The sequence below is a fragment of the Ctenocephalides felis genome, unplaced genomic scaffold, assembly GCF_003426905.1.
Source record: "Ctenocephalides felis isolate EL2017-DRISC unplaced genomic scaffold, ASM342690v1 CF-g0.4_SCAFFOLD_01886, whole genome shotgun sequence".
Lineage (NCBI taxonomy): Eukaryota > Metazoa > Arthropoda > Insecta > Siphonaptera > Pulicidae > Ctenocephalides > Ctenocephalides felis.
This window is the reverse complement of record NW_020538040.1, coordinates 164,744,829-164,763,884: the sequence shown is the minus strand read 5'-3', so window position 1 is coordinate 164,763,884 and position 19,056 is coordinate 164,744,829. Positions and strand designations below refer to the sequence as shown.

Sequence of the window (19,056 nt, the reverse complement as noted above, 5' to 3'; positions counted from 1 at the left end):
TTCTACACTTTGCAGATTTTTTTTAAAATGATACTGTTTACGTGCAAGAAACATTTTACAATTTTTTTTCTGCATTTCTCAAGACGAAATTACAATCTGCTTTTTAATAATAAAAACACTTAGTATTATAGTGAATATGTATGAAGTAAAAACAAAAAGAAATTTCCTTACCCAGTGGTAAGGTCTATTTTGTTGATTTTGAGAATTATTTTATAAAATATTCCGGCACTTTAAAGAATCGTTACTTTTTTAATTAAAAAAACAAACATTATTTTATGACCGATTTCATTCATTATGAATCAACATGAAGTTCTTTTAGAAAGCAAGAGAACGACGGCCTAAGGCCGAGATAATATGTTGATAATTTTTTATACAATAGAATTACCTGAAGAGACATCTGTTTTGAGCAAATATGGGTTTTCATGCTTAAATGGTTCAAAGAAACTCAAATTGTAAGATGTACCAACTAACGCTTATGTATGAATACCGAAAATACCGATATTATTAAGGTAAATACCGGTATTGATAGCGCTAAAAATTTAGGCAGTACAACGGTTTTTCTGTATACTGGTATTGCATTCCCCAGTCACCAAAGCTGTAGATTACACTTAGAAGCTCCAAATTTTTAAACTACATGAAATGTTTGTTTTTGATTTTTTTATGGTTATAATAAGCATCACCTCGATTCGGCTTGACGTTGAGGTCTGGGACAATCTCATATATATATATATATATATATATATATATATATATATATATATACACATACATATATATATACATTTATATTATATATAATATAATTAATAAAAATATTTTTAAAAATAACGAAAGAAGAACTATCAGAATTAATTAAAGAGAAATGTGATAGCGGTCAGTAAAATATATCGTTATAATGTACTGCATATGTAAGTGGATATATATATATATATATATATATATATATATGTGTGTGTGTGTGTGTGTGTGTGTGTGTGCAAGTGACCTATGTTTGAGAGAGCGTGCACTACGAGTATAGTAAAATGGAACCTTATCAAAGTATTAAAACAAACACTTCACTTGATAGTACATAATGCGTGCTTATCACGTTCGAAACACAAATTTACAATTACGGGGATTTGGGTCTTTATGCGTAGGGTTCACTAAGGGTGACTACGAAGCACTATCTCCAGTCAGGTCCCCAAAGTGCGGTATCAACATGCAGCATTTCATCATTCAAGAGCACTATCGTAAACGAACCCATATGGCTCGCTCTTTCGAGTGATAAATGAGCGAATCGGCTAGTTCATGAAATCAGATTGATAAACACGGTGTTCGTTCTAAAAACTATGAAGTGATGTGTATTAGTGTAATGTATACTCATATTGCTCCACTAACCCATTAATCAATTTCGCAATACTGCAATGGTATTAAAAACGCGCGATATGAATTATTCGCGTCAACAAACTTTGACAACTTAACGCGCGTGCGGAAGGTACAATTAGGGCACGAACATAACGAATAAGCCAAAAACGCGATGAACTGAAAAAACAATTTTGGCACTGAAATATATAAATTTGTTGATCATAAGTTTTTTTTTTTAAATTAATAATTAGTGAACTTCCCGTACCTAAAATTAAAATTAAACAAATAAAATCTAAATTAAACCATTGAAAAAATTAGATTTGGAAATTTAATTTTTTTGCAAAAAATTGTTTTTGAATTGTTTTTTATGTATATTCTGATGTTTTAGGAATTTTGAACTGTTTTTCAAAGTAACCTCGCTGGGTTAGCTGCGTAGAGATAAAATATCGAAGCGCGTAAGCGTCTTGCATAGAAACGTAAACAAAATTTGTTTTTACAATCTCTATAAAATATCTGATAATTTTATGTTCATGTCTAATGATCACTTTTGACTTCCAAATGGATTTTTTTTTACTTTTTTATTGGATTTTCGAAACCGCTGCATCTGCTTTTTCAAAAATTTTATCAATTCTTCATTTTGTCAATACAAATAAAATTTTTTTTTTTTGAATAATTCAAATCGGACGCTCCGGTAACTCAAAAACTGAACTACCATTTTTGGCACTTTTTGTCGCGTATTTTCAAAACGGCTGGGTCTGTAAAGGCAATTTTTTTGCCAAAAACTAATCAGCACGTCTCCTCGTCAATACAAATCGAATGTGTTTTTTATTATTCAAATCGGTTGATCCCCGGTTCACGAAATTGACAAAAAACTGCATTCTCACACACACATACATCAATTTTTTCTAAAGTATGCCAAAATGTTCAGAAATTTTTTATATGTAAAGGTATGCAATAATAATTTTCGATTTTTTGCGATTACTACAAAATTTATTGCACGAGAAGTTGAAAATGTATAATATAAAAGTGTATATTTCAAACTTAATGACAAAAACAGTGTACTCATAAGTTTTTGGTAATATTTTTGTTCCCAGAACCATCTATATATGTATTGTATTTATAACCATGATTTGTAAGCTCACAATCATAATGAATACGTTAAACTTACTTCAATAAACTGATTGAATAATCAATATTTTCATGAAATGTGTATTGAAATGAATATACTTAAAGCTCGTAAAACAGAATTTTAAAGTACAGTGGAATCACGCTAAGCAATCATTATTCAATCGAAACAACAGAACAATATTTCGTTAATCGAAATAACAAATATTTACAACATAGGAGGAAGCTGATTAATTTTACCTCTCGTTATGGGAGATAAAGTGGATATGTGATATATTTAAAAATGTGTTAATTATTTATGTTTATTAACTTTCACAATATGAGAGGATTGTCTACAAAGATGGACATTGATGTACGAGCAGTAAAACTAACTAAAAGATTCCTAAAAAACTAAACCACAATAACAAATTAGAATTTTTGTCACACTGTATGTCGTCTATAAGCGACTTTCATAAACACAGGACAACAAGCAAATGTCGTCTATAGAAGACGTTCGTACCAAAATAGTCCGGTCATTTCAGCTTAAATTAGGTAAGAATTTCGGAATTCGAGATACCCAGCCGTAATTCTGTAAATACCCTAATATAGCACCCTAAAAGTTGTCTCAAAACGTACGCATGGTACTTACACCCTACCATATGTAGGTTTTGAAACAATTTGTAGGGTGCTATTTTAGTGTATTTACAGACTTACGGCTGGGTATCTCAAATTCCGAGAATCTTACCTAATTTAAGCTTAAATGACTGGACTATTTTGATACTAGCGTCTTCTACAGACGGCATCCACTTCACGTCCATAGAAGACGTCAGTTTGGTATCTCGAATTCCGAGGTGAACTTACTATAATGAATAGACTAAACGATTAATCGTGATTTCAGAACCCGGATACCCCTCACAGAATAAATAATTTAAAAATCAGATGCTTGTTAGTCGTAAACGAATGTACGAAGATTACTGAACGCAGTACTATTATTACTAATATTTTCACGTCGAGACGTCAGTAAAAAAGCAAGTATTTGCTATGGAGCACTTTTGAATATACTATATAATTTGAACTCGAGGGATATATCCACGTACCTGTCTTAACGAGTTTGAAAGTATGTCCATTATGCGCTTTCAGAGCGTCGTTGAGCTGCGGATGGACAAGGTCCCTCAGCGCTCCACCGTCCGCCGAGGCCATGCTCGTCGGACTCGCACCCGGAGAACCCGGGGTGACGCTGACGCTGCGGCTCCGGCGACCGCGCAGCCGACTCAAGTTGAAGCCGCGCCCGGACGGCTGCGGCTTGGGTGTCGATTCTGAAAGATAATTTATAAAATAAGTAAGAAAATGTTTGAAAAAATTCAGTAATGAGCAGAGGTCAAGATACATAGAAAGAGGATAATCAAAAAAAGAGTGCGCGTAAGGTTCACACGCGATTGAAGTAAAACTTATTTGCTACTGTACAAGATGGCATTTAAGTAAAAATAAATACACCATATAACAATTTTGAATAATGTTTATTAGTAATATGGTAACACTCGTGATGCACACATTTTTTAGTATCCACCAATATACACATTTATATAACGATAATTTATAAATTATATATTTATAATGGCATTAAAAATATGTATAATATTTAAAAACAATAATGTAATTAAAGTCATACTTCAAATATGACATGATCGGTTTGTCATTGTAATTAGCATTTAGAAATGGACCTTCATTAGAGAAATTTTAATAACTTCAAAGATTTATAGACACTACCAATAATATAGAAATAATTTCTAATCAATAAACTTAGTACACGACAAAAATGTTTAATTTGTTTTATTATTTTCAAGGAACAGGGTAAAATATTCTTCTGATTCAAGCATCTTTCATTAAATCAAGATTTGTATTACGATGCAACTTGCTAAAATGTTTATTTATCTATGCCGATTTCCTTGATATCGGTACGCATACAACGTTGATGCCGGTGCGCATACAATGACAGTTGTATGCACATACAATCTCTATTCACATAAAATGATTTTATCAAGAGCGAATGACGAATCTTCGGCAATCGACTTTTATTTTATCTTATCTGCCGTAACGCATTTCCGTTGCATTTGTACGGATTTACACCTTAGTCGCGCCTAAAGAAGTTTTACTTCAATATTACAGTTATGTTAAAAACATGCAGCTTAAATTACTTTCTGTAAACTCACAATTACAAATGTACAATGAACAAAAACAATTATGTGTAAGAAATACGTCAAACAAAATAATGGATCTTCATAATGGTTTCTAATATAAAAATATTTAACTTTTTATCATACATAATCGTAAAAGTGATTGGTAATGTTTTTTATGAGAGTATGAAGAAGCTAGAGGCTTAATGTAACAGGGGTAAGTAGTAACAGGCATTTTTCAATGTGATGTACGCAATGTACAATAAACAAACAATTATGTATGACAAATACGTCAGAAAAAATATTTATCTTCAAAACGTTTTATACATAAAATTATGTAACTGTATAAAAAAAATAATCGTCAAAGTGATTAAAAATTCTTGAGAGTATAGGAGAACTAGCTAAAGGCTTATTGTAATAATCAATCAAATAGTAACAGGCATTTTTGAATAAGATATTAAAATGGCATTCAAATATTGTTTGTCTCGATTAGACATATAAACCATCTTGCAATATATTGTAATTGCTAGTATCCTGGAGAAGGAAGCAGTAAACAGAATTGTGCAGGTGCGTCATTTTTGACATGTAAAATCAAATTACAAAATTTTTTGTTTAAATGCTATAAATCTTATTTCATTAATTTTTTTTAATGTATTACTATTTTTGTGATTGCTAAATTATTTGAACAGTTGTCTTGATAAATGTAAAAAAAATATAGCTGAGGTTAGTTGAAACAAAATATTGGGGCTAGTTGTAACATACAAAAAATATATTCAGATTCAAGTGAAGTAGATTAAATGGAATGTATAGTTTGTAAGATGTGGGCATATGTAAACCGTATTACAGGACACACTATATCCTGTATTTGTATTTTGATAATAATTGTACTTTACGTTGATTTATGTTAAAAATCTATATTACAGGAGGTATTATATATTTTATTTGTACTAATTATAGTTCACGTTGATTTATAAAAAAAAATACTTAGGAGCAAGTCAATTTTGTTAAAAATAAGTAATGAATGGATTACACAGGTCTATAAAAATAGATACCGGGACAAGTAATAAAACACCAAAACAGCAATAATACCTATCATAACACAGATCCACAAAAAAATAAAAGTTGCCTGTATAGGGTGTGCAGCATGATTTTCAATGTAGTTCTTACCGCTAAACACAAATCTAAGGTCAAAACTCGGGGTCAAACACCAAAAAATTGAAAAAAAAATAATAAAAGTTGGAAAACATATGCCGCAAACCCAATATAGACAACTTTCATTGTTTTGTGGACCTGTGTTATTAGTGGAATTTTTGTGTTCGTGTCGTTACTACTTGCCCCGATAGATGTTACAACTAGCCTCAAATACAAAGTTGTAACTTTTTCTAAAAAACGATTATTTGTGAAAAAATGAACGAAAGTTATAGATTTTTTTTATTTGATTTGGTATAGCAATAGCTAAAGTATCTATCTAGCTTAATTTCGTAGAAATATAATCAGTGGATCTCGAAATATATTGATTTAGAATAAAATGTAACAACAAGCCCTAGTTCCTAAATATTATTTTATTTTAATACGTTGTATGGATTATAATATAATTACAAAAATAAATGTTAAACAGTACGCTTGAACTTCAGCAAGAATAAGAAATAGTACGCCCTATATTATTTCGAATAAATTAATAAGTATTACTTTTTACGCCAAAAAAAATTGATTGCCTTGTTTACTAAAATACTATCAGTAAGCAAAAAATTATATCAAACGACTACTCTCTTAGCCAGTTAAGTTGGACGAATATATTTTTCATGGAGTAATGGCAGAATTTTGTGTAATGTCGAGTACACTCGTCATGTGTAAGATAAATCTTTAGATCCGTTGGCTATTTAGATAGCAACTCAAAAAATTTATTCTAAATGATTTAAAGTTTTGCCGAAATGAAATACATGAATAGTTGTAAAAGGCAGTTTACCCTAAAACAACAATCTACGTCCATTCTGACAACACAAAACTATGCATACAAAAGCGCCACAGTAAACCGGTTAAAATACAGTTTAATCGATATAAAAAATGTAATGTTTGATATATTTATTACAGTCTAACTACAAAATGTACAAATGTTTACTTTCGATTTGTAAATAAAACCTTGCAATCGCAATAAATTTTGTTATTGAACACTCACAATTAGTCAAATAACAAACAAGATATAAATGTCAAACGATAAAGTCATGCAAGAGCAAAAATTAAATACTGGTAAAATATGAAACTAAAATTGATTGCAATAGTTTCATTTCAGCGACAGTTCAAATAAAATGTGGTATAGTGTGTCAATGTAATAATGTGATACAAGGAGTTGGCTTCATGCTATTACAGACTTCAAAGTTACATCAAATATATAACTTAACAACATTAATTAGCTGAAGTAACACGCGCAAATGTTATAAGGTAATAATTTATTTGATTAGCATAAGTTTCAGAGTATGATTGACAGCGAACTATACGGCTTTAGCTTTTAGATAAATTAAAGTTTTTATTGTATCAATTAATTAAATTAATGGAAAGTAAAATCGAAAGTAATCGAGTTAATGAAATAATTAAGCATTAATATTTAAATATGTTGAATAAGGTAAATATCACATAAAAAATCAAATAAATATTATTATCGTATAGGTGTGATAGTATTGACCTTAACAATCCTGAAAAAAATTAGAATAAAATTATCTCACCTTGTTTGGAAATTATGAGCTTTTAAGTGCAACTTAAGACTTTGATGAGTGTATGACCAATTTTGGTTATTGTGGCGAATTTTTATTAATTTTGTAATTTGAACGTTAGAACCGCAACCATGGATAACCTTTCAGAATCACAATAAAAAATAATATTTATAATTGTCCCAAGTTTTCAAGAATTAAAACTTTTTGTAGAACTGTGAATTTAAAAAAACTTTTAACCGTTTCCACTCGGATGCCACCGTTCTGGCGGCAAAATTCATATAAATTTCGGAATTAGCGACTGAAAAAGGTTAAAATCCGTCAACTTTGAAAAATTTATTTAAAAAAATGTACTAAATTGTTAGTAAGTTTAATCAAAAGTTGACGGATTTAATCAGGACTGTAAAATGGTAAAATACTGATAATTTTAATATTGAATATTTTCGAAAAAAATATCAGAAATCCATCTATCACCTCGTTTCAGCTCGACGTTAAGTTCTGAAATACCCTGCATGTCAAAAGTATTTTCTATAGTAAACTATATAATTTAATACCAAAGATTATAAATAAATTGATAAAAATAAGCGATTCAAGAAAACTGATTTATAAAATCAATTAATTTTAATTCTTATGCTTCTGCCATAAAACTTTGTTTTAATTCTGATAAATTAGAATTTACATGTAGTTACTGTACAAATAATGCTGATTTTTTTTTATTTTAAATTATAAAGCACACGTGTATGTTTTACCAAAGATTAAAACGGATTAGTTGAATTTGAGAAAGCAAATTATTTGGCAATATATTATTAACTTTCTGAAGTGTATAGTAATCGTCCAAAAATCGAAAATTAAAATGTCTACATATCTTTAAGTTTCGGAGGTTTCTGAACATTTTGGCACATCTGAGAAAAAATGGATGTGTGTGCGTGTGGAGACAATTTTTCGTCGACGATTTCGGGCGTACGGATCAACCGATTTAAATGATTCAAAAAACATTCGATTCATATTGACGGGGAGATGTGCTGGTTAGTTTTAGACAAAGGCAGGTTCAGCCATTTCGGAGATACGGAGCAAAAAGTATTGGAATCTCAGTTTTTAAGAAAACTGCAGCATCCGATTCGAACGATACAAAAAACATTTTGCTTGTATTGTGACTTGTATTAAGAAACAATTAGTTTTTTCGTAAAGGAATTTTTTTTCAAATATCGGATTTTCATTATAATTTTAGCTAAAATTCTAAATCTCACTTATATACTCAAAATAAATAATTGTAACTTTGCAATTCAGTATATATAAATTTTCAGAAAAATGAAATAAGGTTCTTTAATTCTAACTTCACGTTTTTTTTACTTTTCATGTAAACATATATAAGTTGTCATTAAATGTATAAGTTCTCATATTATGTCTAAATAAAATACAAATAATGAAAGTTATAGTATTTATAATGACCTATTTGAAAACATTTAAAATTTTTCATTACGATACGGGAAGTTGCAGCAATTAGCCTCAACGCACGATGCCATGCGCCACTAGTTTATATTTTAGTTTAGTAAAATATATTCACATTATGCATAAGCTGAACTTTTAATATAGTAAATACAATATAAAATTCGAGGTCTTCACAACGAATTGTTTTTAAAACTGTACATAAAACTCAAATAAAAACTAAAACTTCAACTATGAAGGATATTTTGCTTATGAAGTTCGAGCTATTTCTATTTATTTTATATATTTTCAGTATTTTTTTAAATCGCATATAAACTCATTTACATGCAGCAAAAGTTTCATGTTCGTGTTTATGATTTAGGTCAGTAATAACGTATATGTAAGTTTCATTACGCGCATATGTATGCAAATATGTCAAACGCTGAAGTCTCAATGATTTTGCCATTTCATGAAAAATGCGTCATATCTCTGGTTTGAAAAAAAACGAATGATCTCGATGGGATGAATACAAATATACAAACATACATAAATATCCATTTTTACGAATGCAAATATAAATCAAAATGTTTCCAAGTAAAAATAGCCCTTCCAAGCGGCGTTGCAATAAGTCAAGTATATCATCACTAGGAGAAAAAGGACTGGGTTTCTTTCTAGTATGAATTATATCTAAATATAATAATAAAGAATGGGAGCATTTTCCTAGGGCAGATCCGTGAGCTGAATTAGACTCCAATTCAGATCAGAAAAAAATCGTGTTATAGATTACCCATTGCCAGTTCACATCGCAGTGCGCAAAATGGGCTATTTAATAACGTAAACATTTTTGATATATATTTTCATGTGCTAATGGACATAGCTACTGCACGATATTAGGTTGTCCAGAGCAAGGGTTTCATTACGTTATTCACACAAGGCAGTGCGCTTAACCGTTGCGCCATAAAACTCCCTTTGTTGTTCTATCGAATATGGACAACTACTCGGTTGTCTACTTAAAAACCATGTTTTTTTTATTTATGAATTACAATCTGTCACTATAACCAACCTTCAGTAATCTTAATGGTTTACTAAATAAGGAAAAAAAGATCGAATGGTCACCCAGTAGTGATCCGATTCAAGGTTGGATATGTTTAGCTTATAGATGTAGTCCTGATGTAAAAAAATTTAAATAAAGCCTACGAGTAATTGTACATATTACAGGATTACTAAAAAATATCAAAAAGGGGTCGTTTTCTTCTGAGCCGTACAATGCCACGGTTTTTTATTAAGTTTTTGGCCATGATGTTTGGGTGGTTCTGTATTCTATTCTTGTATCTCAGGCTGCACTGCTCAATTTCTTCCTTAACTGTGTTTATATTCAAATCTGTATGAACCAACCAATTTAAGACATACTTGGGTGCGTTTATAATTTTTTTTTAAATCTTGATTTGAAATCTTTGAATTATGGCGATGTTGGATTTGCGCGCCGTTCCCCAAAGCTGTATTCCGTACGTCCAAATTGAAAAACCATGTAGATGATAAAAAAGTATCATCACAAAACCTTATAGAGTAAGATGGTAAGATACAATTTCAATGGTTTTAATGAAGAAGCTACACCACATTCTGGAATGGTTGTTCAAGCTGATTAAGAGATTATTTGCTTACCGGATAACAACAACAACTAAGATGGATTAGAGATCAACATTTGCTAAATGCAGCAGTATACAACCATGTGACCTTTTGTATAAAAAAGGTTTGTTCTACATCTTAATCACCACCAAACCAAATTTCGTCCCCAGCAAGTTAATCTGTGGTACCAACTGAAAAACTTATAAAAACAACAATATGTGATACCAGTTAACTAGTAAACCGTGATTTATATATTGACCAGTATACAAAAATTGACCAGTTAACTGTGATTGACGACTATGCTGGTCATGGAAATTTGCTCTTTGCTCTTTAGATCCCAATTTTTGAATAGAAAAATCTAAACATATTCTCAAATTTTATGATATTTAGAATATTTTGAGACTATGCAAGAATAATACAAATAGTTGTAAGTGATCTTTTACCTCAAAGACAACATTCTACTTCTATTCTGACGATACAAATTTGTTGGCACAGTTCGATGAAAGCGCCACAGTTAAATGGTCAATAAACAATCTTTTCAAACAATGTTATGTTGATGAGTCTGTACAGACTAAAAATATTACATTTTGTTCCCGCAATCTTTTAACCCCAGAAAGGTTTGATAACTCTGTGCTATAAAGCATGATAAATTTATGGAAATTTTCCAAGTATAATCTGTAACACGTCTCCTGCACTTTAATATGCAATGAACTAATTTCCCGTTGTTTTCAAATAGTATCAATTCTACTTCGGATATATACTATACAAAACACACCACCAGGATAAGGTAAGGTAAGGTATATGTCATGATTAATAGAACAGCGTGTCAGAAATGACAGCAGACGCATAAATAATTCCAAGATGTTCGTAAAACATGAGAATATACTAGAGCAAAATTTATAAAGAAAAACATTTTTGGAGTTCTGTATGTTCTAACAAATCCTCGGACAGATACTTCATATACATTGCACTAAATCAAAGTTTTATGTTTTTGTGGAAATTATATATAATTTGAGTCAAAATCATCTCTAATAATACAATGCTTTATTATAGTACAATATTCATTTTAGGTATAGGTATTTCAAAAATATAATATTGTTTCATTTATAATTGTTATTAACTTTGACTTATATTCCAATAAAGAAATGTTGGACATCATAATTGTCATGGGAGTCATAACTGTCTGACGCTAAAAAGTTCTACATGAGTCGTGTCAGACATACGGGATTAGAATGCATCTAAAAATTTAAAATCTAAGACTAAAAAATCAGAATGTAGTACCATGTCAGTCAAAAATGTGAGATATAAAAAGTAGTGTTTTTTCAGGAATTTTTCAAAAAAAAATGTTTTTCTTTGATACATTAAGTTTTCTCGATACATTTTTATCTAAAATATCAAATGAAGTTACCAAGGCCCATGTGATTAAAAAAAACTCACAAATAACGTATTTTTTTAAGAAAAAAAAGTAATGAAAAACTATAAAAATTACAGAATAAATTGCTTTTGCAATCTAACATAATGCATCAAAAAATATAGATATTTAATTGTAATTCCTAGTAAGGTAATTAATGAAATTAAGATGCATATGAGAAAATTTATTTTATACAACATTTTATTTAAATCGTGTGTTTTTTTAATCTTTTATATTCTCTTAATAATAATGTCATCAAGAAAAGCAAATATAATAGAAATAGACAAGAAAATTGCGTGGAAGTATCTATTTCCACTTATATTGAAATTAAAAAATGTACGGTATAAAATTACATTATTAATATCATGATTGATATTTTTCTTTTCAATCTTATTATATGAGATACTAGGCACTATTGGAAATATAATTATATATGGAATAAAAATAAAATTACTTCCAGATAATAAATTGGATTTGAACCAAAAGTTTCCAAATTGTACAGTTTAATATGCTGTTTACAAGAATTATAGGAAAAAAATCAGAAACTAATGTCTAATCAAACTAAAAACTAACATAAAATTTTAGTAGTGCGTGGCATCGTGCACCAAGGCAAATTACTGGAACTTCCCGTAGCAAAAATAACATTTTTTAGAAAATCTTCTGAATTTTTTGAAAACTTGGAAAATTAGACTTTTGGTTTTAAATTTTTGGTAAAAAATTACTGAATAAAATGATTTTTTTATATAAGTATTTTGAAACGTTTTTGAAAATTTTAAAACTTTTCAAAGCAATCGCGCTGCCCAGCTGTTTAGGAGATAATTTATTGAATATAAATAAATAAAATGTTTTTTTGAATCATTGAAATCGGACGCACGTCTCCTGATCAGTAGGAATGGAAAGTTATTTGAGTTATTCAAATCGGTACGATTTGTGTTCTCGAAATCGTCGACGAAAATTTGTATCCGCACATACAAACATACATACATCAATTTTATCTAAGGTATGCCAAAATGTTCAGAAACCTTTGAAACGTGAAGATATGCCAACCATTTTTATTTTCGATTTTTTTTCAATTACTATAACTTAGCCTACGGAAAGTTAATAAAGAATTGCAAAGCAATTTCAACGAATTTCTTGCTATATCTGTATCACATATCATCTTATATATACAACTTATAATGAAAATGTCGAAGTGCATTTCAAGCGTAAATTCGATTTTGCTATGATTTATACTCAGTCTATAAAATGTCTCAAATTATATCATCACAGAAGTTATGAGTAGTTTTACGACTGAAACTTCAATGTGCGTTTATTTCCCCCAGATGAAAATATACAGAAGTTCAATACACCTTTGTCGTTTAATTATGCGACAAGGGAGTGATCTATTAATTATTTATCATGCCTAACCATATATCTTATAAGTGTCTCGTTTCAGTGTTACATTGAACACGGCTGTAACTTTTACTTTATGACTTTGGCTCCTGAGGGTGTACAGCATAATGTATGATGCATGAAGCAGGCTAACTGTATATCTAAACGGTAAGGTTCTTTTACACGCCTATATAAAGAGGATAAAACAGCCCTCGAGTCGCGTGTTAAACGCACCACTGTATAATTATTCAATTTTCAACAGAGTGTTATGCCGTATTTCTTTTTCGTATATTAAAGAAAGATTAATTTAAGATATTAAACAAGTGATGCATGGCATTGTGCCTTGAAATATTTTTTCAATTTTTGATTTTTTTTTATTTTTTTTTAATTTAGTTTTTTTTTAATTTGTTTTTTTTTAATTCATTTTTTTTTTTAATTTTAAGCTTTTTCAAAGCAATCGCACTGCGTTAGCTGCGTATAGACAAAATATAAAAGCACTTAAGCGGCGCGTCGCAATTTAAAAGATAAACATTGGTACGGAACCCATAAAAATGCGAACAGAATGTATTATTAAAATATATTAATTAGATCTATATAAAATAGATGATAATTTGATATGCGTGTGTGTAATGACCATTTTTGACCGCCTAACAGCATTTTTTTTTTACTTTTTTCATTGTATCTCCGAAACCGCTAGACCCGCTTTTCCAAAAATTAAATCAATATAAGTAAAATCTTTTTCGAATAATTCGAATCGGAGTTCACTGAATAACTGAATTATCATTTTTGGCACTTTTTGCACCGTATCTTTAGAACGGCTGAACCTGTCTCAATCAAAAAGTAATCATACACACACACACATACTCACAAATACATCAATTTTTTTAAGGTATGCCAGAATGTTCAAAAACCTTTGCCAGGATATACAAAAATGATAATATTTTAACCTGCAGAAAGTTAATCATTAAAAAGCAATACAATTTGTATACAATTTGTATCTTTATGTAAAAATCAATGTATGTATTTAAGTCAAATAAAGCAAATTTTCAAAATTTTTTTTAAATTAAAAGGCAATAAACTATGCAAATTATAGTACGCCGAATATCGTAAAATCATTTTTACTAAGCTTTTTTGTTAGGACAACAATATTATTAGATTTATTTATTATTATTAGAAGAATATTTTATCTACTAAACCCGGTATATATAAGTTTACTGTCTCTGGGATGAATTTTTACTTCGCATCCTAAGAAAAATCTATTATCAGTAATTATGAAGCTATATATGCAAATAGAATTTTAAAAAAAATTAAACATATATTTTGGTAATAATGAACTGTGATTTTCAAGTCACAGCAGCCTTTAAGTTAGCTCTTCTGTGTATTAAAATGTAATTTCAAGTTAAGAAGTCTAGCAACGGTCATAATTATCGATATTGGTTATCTTGAAAACAGAATTAAGATTTGTGATCTCACGAAAAAAAGCCATAATTATTTGGTAAAATATCGAATCTGCGATATAGCAAAACTTGAATATTGCAACTCCAGAGACTACTAAAGCTTGAAGATTGATTACCAAAGCGCCCTAGTGTCTCTCAAATAAAGTTATACATAGCAATCTAAAAGTGGATTCAGTACATGAATTAATAAAAAATAGATGTATATCCCATTTTAACCGATTCAGAGACTACGAAATTGCTGAAGTCATATTGATAGCTAACTCTTTGAATACAATGTAATTAGGGCGCTCATTAAAGAGTTACCTATACAAGCCATAATATGAACTCAAATCAGTTTGAGTTCAATTAGATCCTAGTAGCTCATAGAATGTCTATACTGATTGCTATTTAATTGTAAATAAAAAAAATTGAAACATTTTTTCAATTGATCTTCCTATCAATAGGAATCTAATGTTTTTGAACCATTCAAATCGGTTGATCCCTGCGCCCGAAAACGTGGACGAAAGATTGTATCCATACATACATACACACACACACATCCATTTTTTCTGAGGTATGCCAAAATAAAAAAAATACCTCATAAAGGGTTAAATAAAGTATTTCACCCGTACCAATGTATCGCATTAGTAGTTTTCTTAAAACCACATGCGATTTAAAAATATATTACCGCGACCTAAAACGAATGCGCTTTCGGCTAACATGCTAAAGAAATTGGGATTAAATCCCAGCGAACGACGAAGAGAAAAATTAATGTAACATCGTATACATATATCAAATTTGTGTAATATATAAAAAACATACCTGTAGTAGATTATATATTTACAAATATAAGTATAAAAATAGAAAACATAATTGAGTGAAAAAGATAACTGTGGTGAAGGAAAATGTAGGAATGTGAAGAAATTCTGTTAAGCAAATGTCAATAATGAAAACAAACTGCTGAAGAAAATGCCTATTAAATACAAAAATATCAGTTAGAATAAAACAAAACTCGTAGTTGAATTATACTTATAATTTTTTTATAGAATTAATTAAGCTTGTTTTATATTTGAATAGCTGAATTGAAAATAAAATATATCTGAATCATTTTATTCATGATTATACATTAAACTTATAAATATTGGAGTGATTAAACAGAGCCAGATATAATTATATTTCATAGGCAAATTGTAGTAAGCTGTGTATTTCTATATACAACTGAATATTGATTCATCGTTTACAATAGTGAAATTAATTATTCATTGCATGCGTGAGGTTAAAGAAAACATCTTCACGTCACTCTGAAAACATAACTTTCAACCTTTCTCAAAGCTGCCGGTAAAATGTTGATAGTTTCTATCGTTGAGCGATTTTGGTGTGCTGAGGGGGGTTGTGGGTGCTGACGAATGTAGCGCCGTTTTGGAGATATTATTGCCTACTTTATAATAAGGAGGTGTACTAGGCGTCGTGACCGCAGACGACGGCCCCGAGCACAGTTCAATATTATCTTTGACGTCCACCGGTGAGCTGGCAGCAAGGACAGGCTCGCCGGATGCAAAAAACGCTTCAAAGTTTCTTTCTCGCAAATTATCGCGTGTGAATGTCGGATTTGCGATACGCAGATGCACTGATTCCCGTACGCGTGTCGCGCTATTACAATCGGGAGACTTGGAGCGTCTGTCCGAATGGAGATTCAACAAGTGTCTCAGCGGCGATGAACGCGCTGACGCCTGTCTGCTGCCGTTGCTCGCCGGCGGACGCGGCGGTAAAAGCGACGACGGTGAGCGGGCCCTGCTGGCGCTTCGTCGCTCCACTTCTGCAGAGCTCGACTTTTTTCTTCGCTCCACGCTTGTTTCCTCCCCGTGTGAGTTCGGTGCTCGAATCGCGTTATCGGCTTCACTATTTTCACTCGAATGTCGATTTCGACAAGACGATTGTGATGAGAATGAGTGATGCTGATGCTGATGTTGTGAATGCTGATGCCGTTGATGATATTCGTCAATTGCGACCCCAGGATCTCTAATGCGGTCCAATGTCGGTCTATGCTTTGGTATCAAGTTAATATTGCCGTATGTGAATAATATCAATTCATCGGCTGGATAAATCACGTACATTCCTGTCTTAAACGATGCATGGCTAAAGATTCCTGCTGGCTGACTGTGCTCTCACCACCTCTAGAACCAGTCGCAGGGTCACGAGCTATCTCTCGTTTCGGTACCACACTTAACTAACTAATGGTGACACAAAGCTGGGTCGAACTATAAATTTATGACACGGTACTATTTTCGTTTAAACTTTTAGACACTTACATGCCAAATAACACTACTTCACATTTAAGCACGCACTTTTAACATATATCTACAACTAACTATTATTAATTTAATAAACTATATCACAACTTGCTTTAAACAGATTCTGAAAAAAAGATTACAAAACACAGATGTGCCATTTAGAGGGCGACGTCGCGTCTGGTTCTTTCCGTGATTTATAAAAAAGATTTTGACATAGCCGCACCGGGATCGCGCGAGTGATATAAAATTAAAAAAGCGAAAAACGTCAGTCCGACGGAGCGCTATACTTAATATACGCTCAGGACGTAATCATAACAAACACTGACCGTGTGACAAGCAAACGGCTAAAAATATTTCCGCGATAGATCGGAGGGACAACGCCGTGAGATCTCGAGGCCCGCGTCCAAATTTAACGAGCTGCATTTGCGAAAACTATCAGTCGCGGACGATGTCATATACTACATCGAATACACTCATTTACAGTCATTAGAGCCTAATACTAGCATAGTTGTACACGCAACATACACTCAATTTTGGCATTACTTAGAGCTTAATTGTCGCACACAATTCGAAGTTATTTAATCGTAACAATTGAGAGAAAACTGAGTTTGAAATAGTTAAATTCAAGCTATGCGCTGTATAAGTTTTATATTTATAATTTTGTATTTTTGAAACAAAGCAAAACAAAAAAATGCAACATCCATGCAAAACTATTATAAAATTGCGTATTTCAGAGGAACTATAGATATAAATTTCAGATAAGAGTAAAGTTTTTATTGAGTGCAGGAGAAGCAAATTGTATAAAGTGCAACACAAACATCGAAAAAGTGCGCTTATTTTTTTTATTAATTGTACTCACACAATAACATGAAGATGTCAGGTCTTGTTGTTAATATCGATAACAAAAACTGATCGTGAACGACAGTGATGCGAGATGATTTTTATTCGAACACATAATGTAGGACCGGAAGTATTGCATCAAGCGGAGCGCGTCCAAGAATAATTCTTCCGAACGTCGACCGTATAAACTATTATTGCAAGCGTCGTATGCTTATAAAAGAAGTATTAGAACGCAAAGTTAGCAAAGATGACTCTTTGCTCACGCACCGTTGTGTAACGGATTTTATTAAATAAAAAGCTGTGCATGAGATGAGGTAAGACACTGTTATACATTCACGGTTGCTCGTTGTATAAATTCGTACGTCGCCTGACCTTGTTCAGCCTCGTTGTGTGTCTATTTATCGCATCGCGGTTTTGTGTCGTGTCGTGTTGTGTTGTCTTATGATTTTGCTTGATTTTTTTTGCTATTTCTCCGTGTTCGCGCGCGTTTCGCTCAAGTCGTGCCGAAATGTAGGTCGAGTTTCGTAGCACACCGTTCCGTTGGTCTATTTCGATTTGGTAGTTGTTGCACACGTCGGCGTCAGGACGCTACTGACTCCGCGTTGAGTCGACTGAACGCACACCGAACGGTTGTAAACTCTCCCCACGCGTTTCAGAGCCTGATATACCGGAGCCGCCGCCGGAAGATTGTGCGCAAACCATTGAGGACAAGAGTCCGCGGCAAAACGCCGGTGGAGAGTTTCAACGGACGGCGAAAGCTCAAAGCTCGGCGCTTCAAGCGCAGCGCTCGAACCTAGCGCAGGTACCTGCGTCACCTCCACAAACGTGATCAAGTGGATGTCGTTGGCTGAACAGACATTGGATTGTCCGACTGTCTCAATGACGCTGCATACATGATTATTTTTCGTTTCAAAAAGTAATTAACTGAAAATGAAAAGCGTGGCAGATGGTTTGACGAATGTTTTTGTCATTCTTAATTTAAAAAATAGCAGATCAATATAAAAATTTGCTTGGTGAATTGGAACGAATATATGTAATTATTTTCCAACCCACAATTTAAAATAATTTTGTATTTAACTTTCCATAGGGTAAGTTACAGTAACCGCAAGTAATCAAAAATAAAACTTTTTATCTTTACGTTTCAAGGGCCTTTGAACATTTTGGCATACCTTAGAAAAAATTTATATGTGTGTATGTATTATGTGTATGTGTGTCTGTATGTATATTTCATTACACTTTTTTGCGCACGATATAGAGCGCACGGATCAACCAATCTGCATGAATAAAAAAACATTCGATTCCTATTGATAGGAAGGTGAGCAGACGAGT

General features: G+C 31.6%; 1 protein-coding gene across 1 annotated transcript in view; it reads right to left on the bottom strand.

Moving 5' to 3' along the window:
* The window catches only part of LOC113376188, a 332,376-nt gene extending 315,666 nt beyond the window's left edge, over positions 1–16,710 (bottom strand). Inside the window, exons 1-2 of the mRNA XM_026616105.1 lie at positions 15,918–16,710; positions 3,546–3,764 (exon numbers count right to left, since the gene is read on the bottom strand). Of these exons, the coding sequence (XP_026471890.1) occupies positions 3,546–3,764; positions 15,918–16,710 (1,012 nt within the window). The remainder of the gene's footprint in view (positions 1–3,545; positions 3,765–15,917) is intronic.
* Between the last annotated feature and the right edge of the window lie 2,346 nt (positions 16,711–19,056).